Source organism: Anopheles bellator, chromosome 1 (assembly GCF_943735745.2).
Source record: "Anopheles bellator chromosome 1, idAnoBellAS_SP24_06.2, whole genome shotgun sequence".
NCBI lineage: Eukaryota > Metazoa > Arthropoda > Insecta > Diptera > Culicidae > Anopheles > Anopheles bellator.
This window is the reverse complement of record NC_071285.1, coordinates 59,255,939-59,262,987: the sequence shown is the minus strand read 5'-3', so window position 1 is coordinate 59,262,987 and position 7,049 is coordinate 59,255,939. Positions and strand designations below refer to the sequence as shown.

The 7,049-nt window shown below is 47.3% G+C and overlaps 1 protein-coding gene across 1 annotated transcript in view; it reads left to right on the top strand.

The window, feature by feature from the left end:
* Positions 1–448, top strand: part of LOC131216018 (uncharacterized) — a 2,655-nt gene extending 2,207 nt beyond the window's left edge. Inside the window, exon 5 of the mRNA XM_058210415.1 lies at positions 444–448. Within this exon, the coding sequence (XP_058066398.1) occupies positions 444–448 (5 nt within the window). The remainder of the gene's footprint in view (positions 1–443) is intronic.
* Positions 449–7,049: the final 6,601 nt, after the last annotated feature.

Below are 7,049 nucleotides of genomic sequence, written 5' to 3'. Positions count from 1 at the left end.
GGTTCACACACCAGGAGTACTTCTTCCGCTCAGATGATCGTCCCGTGAGTCGCTTCTTTCCCAACAAATTCCAAGACCTCAACGGATATGTATTTCGCATGGGTGGACCAACAACTTTTCCCTTTTTTGTTCCACCCCGCAATTACAGCGCTCTTACTGCATTCACTGACATCATTTTTAAAAAACACATGAACGGTACCACTAATTTCCCGGTACTGGGAAAAGCAGATTGTATGTTGGGCCAACATCAGATTCGGAAAAACTTTATGCACACTATCTATTTGCGTGGAATGTCGGGTCTCTTCCTTTTATGTCCAGTGCCCCCCGAACGTGACATTTTGGGTCATCTGCTCAAACCATTCACAGTCGGTATCTGGGGTATTTTAGGTGCAATTTTTGTATTCTGTAAGATAATTCAATTCCTGTTTCCGAAAATCTATCAGTATGATCTGATCTCGATCACTTTCTTCGGTGGTGGAGGCACCGAATACCAGCAGCCCTTCGCCTTCCGTGCTGTTATGCTGACACTCACTGTTCTTGTGTTCTTTCTCTCGGAAGCCTACCTCACGAAGATCATCTCGCTAATGTCACTAGCACCATATCGCAAACCACCTCACACGATTGCTGAAGTAGCAGCGTCAGACTATCGCGTACTCGGAGGTTTTGAAAGCAAATTTTTGTTTAATTTTCAAGCAAATGTGTCCATACCCCGTGTCATTTTTTCACATATTTTCAATGAAACCGAGATGGAGCAGGAATTTGAAAGGATAAATGTACGGATTTATGAAGTTCACTGTAGTGCTTGGTCGGAAGGCGATGCTTTATACATGAGAACCCATGGTATGCCAAAAATTCGCAACTTGCTCCACATCGTAGAAGAACCATTAATACCTTATCATTTGTCGATTCAATTCCAAAAACATTCACCTTTTTTCGAAATGGTTTATCGACATTTCAGCTACTATTACGATTCCGGTATTTGGTCCCACAAATGGAAGGGTGTTGTTGATGGCATGAACCGTTTCGAGAATGTAATTAAAAATCCACCGCCGTTCCGTGAAGTGATCTTTGTGCTCGATGATCTGGCCAGCGTCTGGATGCTGGCGGGGGTCGGATGGTGTATAAGTATCGCGTTTCTCGTGGGAGAAATTGTATACTTTAAAATTGAGGAAACCATAAAAAAGCGAAGACCCTCTATAGCATAACATTACAATATTGAAATATTATTGTAATGCCTGATACAAATAAAAGCAAAGCAATGTATTGAAGAGTGAATTTAAAAGTTGTTTGAAACAACGATTTAGTTAATATCGGAAATTCGAAAGAAAGAACGGCGTTGAACTAATAGAATTCCCTGCTAATGTGGTCCTTTGTTAACAAAGAGTAGTGAGCTTATGAGTTTTATATATATTAAGTTTCTGCAGCCATTTGGTTTAATAAATGATGATCGACGTACTCTCGACTTAATGTAGGACCTTGAAATGCTAAGCGTATTGAAAGCCATGTCGACGGCTATGTTAAAATTCATTAAACATTAATGCATTTCAAAGAGAAATAACCACTGCCATCAACGTTTGAAATGATCGGCATCGCACGAAACACATATTTGTACAAATTATTATTTCTCCCAATGTTCAGTCTGCAATACGTCGTCGGACGCGGAAGGCGCCAGTCGAGTCGATTCGAAAATGAGGTCATCGACAAGATTGATCCTTATTGCACTATTGCAAACATTTGTTCAACAAACTTGTTGCAATTTAGTGGAGATGGTAGACGATATCGCCAGTTTCGATAACAGCACTGAAGTAGGTGGCACCGAGATGTGTGTTTTCACAACAGAGAACTCGACTCTAGATGAAACGGCGCCATTTCTGCTGTCCACGGTAATGTCCAAGTATCCAACAACATTCGTAAATAAAAAATTATTCATCGACATAAGGACATCCAAACTCGCTAGTGTCGTTTTGCTGGACCTTACAGGATTTCCCAGAGAGGTATGTACACCAGTTATGAAAATCCTTATTAACTTAATGAGAATTGTTTGTTCTCTCAGTTTCCCAGGCCCTACGTTCAACAACATATCTCTCACCATCCGTGCTACAAGAAACCGGCCAAATTCATCATTCTATTGAGCGAGTTTGATTTTCAACGAAAAGATGATATGTTGCGGTTCCTCAATCGTTATGGAATCCTAAATTACGTCGCCATTTCGATAGCTACTGGAAGCTTGACGAATGATACATTCGAAGTATACACAGCGAATCGGTTCACACACCAGGAGTACTTCTTTCGCTCGGATGATCGTCCCGTGACCCGCTTCTTTCCCAACAAATTCCTCGACCTCAATGGGTATACGTTCCGCCTGCAAGGATACACCCATTTTCCCTACTTAGTAATGGATTTGGGAGTTCCCCAAGGGGTTCTTAAACTTTTTGTTGACCTCGTAATCAAAAAACGCTTAAATGGCACCACATCCTTCACGGATGAGATCAAGTATCGGCCTATACAAGATGCCTGGATGAACTACGAGGAATTGCGTAAAAGCTTCATGCACACCATTTACTTTCGAGAAACGACGGGATATTATCTGTTGTGTCCAATACGCAAAGATCGTGACTTTGTGGGACATTTGTTGAAACCATTCTCGCTCGGTATTTGGATCGTGCTCGTTGGGATATTTGTGTTTTGCAAGTTAGTGCAGCGCTTCTTCCCGGAGATCTATCGCTATGATCTGATCTCGCTTACTTTCTTTGGTGGCGGAGGCACCGAGTATCTGCAGCCATTTTCCTTCCGTGCCGTCATGCTGACGCTCGCCGTGCTAGTGTTTTTCCTCTCAGAGGCCTACACGACCAAGATGATTTCCCTGATGTCCTTCTCGAAGTTCTACCAGCAGCCCCAAACTGTAGCCGGTGTGGCAGCAACGGAATATCGCATTATGACCGTGCCCAAAATAGATTACAAGTCGGCGTTCAATGTTCTGGCCAACAACTTTCTCACCGCGCGCGAGACCGCGAGAGAAGAGCGTCGACTTGGCAATCGGGTGCACGAACTGTACTGCAGTATCTTTGATGAAAGTTCTGCTCGACTCTTTAGCACACTTGGACTGAAAGGAGTTGACACAGGCCTGTACATCATCGAAGAGCCGATGGTACGTCATCACATCACGGTCCAGTTTCACCGAAACTCGCCGTTTTTCGAAATGTTTCAGCGAAGTTTCAGCTACTTTTACGACTCCGGCACGTGGTCGTATCTGATAAGACGCCTTGCCGAGCTGCTGGGCGAACAAGAAACCAAACTTCAAGCGCAGAGTCAGTTCCAAGAGGTAGTTTTCAACTTTGATGATCTGGTCTGGGTCTGGGCAATGGCAGTGGTAGGCTGGTGTATAAGCATCGCGTTTCTCATAGGAGAACTGATATATTTCAATGCTGGACAGTGGCGGCAGAGGCTCAGTATGGCATTTGGAGGCACTTAAATCTGACAGCAAATAGATAAGCGCAACTTGAAGCTTCAAATCGGCAACATTTTCGTTTCACCTTCACCATGTTTGATCGTATGAGCAAAAAACGAATAAAATGCTGAACAAACCATACATCGAACAGGAAGACTTTTCATTGGCTGATCGGCGAATGGGCTACTAATGGAAATGGGTTCTATTTTCCACTCATCAACGACGTCGACCGTTTCGATCACGTATCGAGGTCATAAAAATGCCTACACGAAGCGTTTGAGCCATTTTACATCCATCAATCAATCGATTCCCAAGCCAAAACCCAGTGAGGACTGGGCAGCGGACACTTTTGCGCCAACGTACCGCACTGGTGATTGAGCGTGCAAAATGACCACAATTCCGGGAAGGTGAGCCGCCCCGGGCCCGTGACGGTGGTGGTTCGCTAAATGGCGACCGGGCGTGGAAATGAAAATTAATACACGTTTTCACTCGCCCGTAGTTATTAATCATCCTCACATGCGAGGACAGTGCGCGGAAAAGACAACGGCCACGATCAAGGCACGGGAAACGTGTAACGGATAGCTCCAGCGTACGTAGATCTCCTCCGACGAAGACATCTTTCTTATGTGGCAAACATCAAACATCATAAATCACAATTTGTCCCCGAACCGGAGAGAGTGAGTGAGCAGCAGCCGCTCCGGTGGCAATGGCTTCGATCCGGCGTTCCGATTCTTGGACCGGGATCCTTGGCCTTACGATCCTGGGGACAGGCATCGGTGAAAGTACAACTTGTTCCATAAGGTGCACCACACAGCAGCGAGCCGTCGTTGCTCTGTCGTGTCGTCACGAGCCGGACGAAATCGCTCATCAATCTTTGGCCAGGCCGGTGGTCAGACATACACTTTTATGCTGACATCGTTAGCAGCGTCAAACGGAGGTCTCCGTCCTGGTATGTGAGCTTTCGAGCAAGAAAACAGTCTTTGCGGCTATTAGACGTTTTATTGCATCATGGTAATTGGATAACTGGGTCAGAGTGTTTGCGGAACAGCAGCTCTCGACGTGATCTCCGCCGTACGTGGGACAATGAGGACAAGTTGGCCCCCCTAATTGCTCAAACATGCTGAAGGCTGGCGATGCCGTTGGCAGATTCTGTTTGTTTCAACGTTTTGTACGTTAAACAATACTGCGACAGTCAACGTTAACAACTGTAACCTTTTGTAGCCTTCAAACGAAAGCGGTTCCTTACGGTTCCGAGGGGCAGGATGTACCGGAATCCCACCGAGTCCAAGCAACACACCCTAGAGAGCTTTACCAATAACTTTTTTCTTATTTACCATTGAAAGTCATTGAAAAAATTCTAACGCTTACTCCGTATTGTCACCTTCTCCAGCTTCTCTCGAACAATGTCTCTAAATCTAAAATTCATCAACCGTCCACCTGAATCATTTACATTGTTCGCTTTCGGAAGGAAGAAGCACGCCCCCCAAGCGGCCGCCACCCAGCACGCCAAAGGTGTCGACGGATAGGGCCGCCGAAGGGGCGAAGATTAATTCACTTTTAACGAGCATAATTTTTCCCCCTTTTCACCGTTGATGGGTTATTAATTATTTCGCGCAATGTACGAAAAATCCGGCCCCGCGTTCCGCAATTTGTAAAGTTCACTCCTCCGTCCAATGAGGACCGACGCAGCGATCTTCGCACTCCCAAGCTCCCCAGCACAATGGAGTCCTTATCGCGTGGTGTGAATAAAGTTCATTTTGTCAGACAACCCCTACGATGGGCCTTCGGAGGCCCGGTTTGGGTTGTCGTCCCTTCTCGACGGTCATGCCAGCGATTCTGGTAGACACGGTCCGGGTGTGTCCGTGCGTATCACCACGATCCATCACGCCGACGGGCCCTTCAGCAATACGTCGCCGGTTAAACGGGCTCCCGCGGCTGAACCATCGCAGCTGCTCCTTCACACCAACCGGGCACGTTGAGAATGACAGCCGACTCTGCACTCCACCAGAAAGGCTTTGGAAGTCAGCCAACGGGACATCGGGATTAGAGCCCGCTGGCAGAAGCAGCAGAAGACAGTTGTTTAAAGCGTGTCCCTGTACCGCTTCCTCGGCCTTTCTACAGTGGCCTATGACTTTAATGCCGGCCCGGACATGATTGTGGACCGGCACCACCTTCCAATTATCGGTTCATGTTTTATAAGATGACACATTTCACACACGGCGACACCGATCACGAGCCATCGGCTGCTATGGCGACTGCTACGATGGAACAGTACGGTCTGCATTCTCGCCGTCATGACGACACGATGCGGACGAAAGATGGCTGCTTCGATGCATCCTTCCCGTGCGTGACTACCCGACACAACCGAACTTGTTTGTTTTGATGCACACACATTCGAATGGTTCGTCTCAAGTTTCACGAAAGATTGAAAGAAAGTTACTAAATTCCGCGAAAGGATTGGCAATGCGCTCAAAAATTGTTCGCCACCATTCCGGTTCAATCGGTTCAGTAAGTAAAATTCTCGAGCCCTAAGAACACAGAGCACGCTTCATTTCCCGCAATGTTCACCTCCAACATCATCATCATCGTCATCATTCGACATGACTGGTGCTCATTAACGGTGCACGGCTGTCATGAAGTCGTGATGATGATGACGACGATGCGTGGTGTGGTTCGTCTTTATTCCAACGGCCACCGCTGGCCAGCCTGCGGTCCGGTTCTGAAGGTAATTAAAAGGCTGAAACGGAGCGCCGACCGGCACACGAAGAAGGTAAATTCAATCTAAATGTCCGAACCACGCACCGCGCACCCTTTGCCCAATTACCGGACGGAGTGTCCCCGGAGCCGGTCGGCTTTGGGTGGCCGCCGTCGCCAGGAGATAATTTATGTCTCTCAACAATTTAAAAATCGGCCCTCGGAGCGAGCATACTTCGGTGATCCCAACAAGACACAGCCGACTGGCTGGCCACTCCGTGTTCCCCCCCGCTCCCCGCTTGGGTTGTCGGTTTCGCTCACTTTCTGCCTCCTTGCCGTGTATGATTAATGGACGTAAAAGCCCCCAAATTGAGTAGTAAGTACTCACAGGGCGGCCCGCGGCCGTGCGTTTCAAGTGATGCTGCTGCAGTCAGGAAGCGGCAGGAATGATTTCCCTCTTTTACTGTCACTTAAGACTCCCCTCGTTTAATTTTTCGCCCTCTTTGCTTTTCCCCGACATGGCGCAATTCTGCCTACTTTTTGTTTTGTTCTGCTGAAGACTTCATTCCGGTCGGTCAAGAACCGGTGCAAATCGATTGCCCAAAGGTATGGTGGTTTAAACGGGTGGCGAGCTCTCTTCATCGGACGGCTTGTTTTGGTCTAGACTTGATCATTTCGGTGAGGGGCTCACCGACTTTAAATCATCCCTCCTCCCCGGGAATGGAGTCGAACCGTGCGAAAGAGCGCACCGTTGATCGGATCCGCCAGCGTCGAGATCCGGGGTTTACGATCGAACAGTGGAGTGTCCAATCATAAACAGGATGTAAGTGTGGCCGGATTACACTTGATTCAACCGACCAGTAATACACCCTCTTTTCACCTCATCATCATCAGCAGCAGCAGCAGC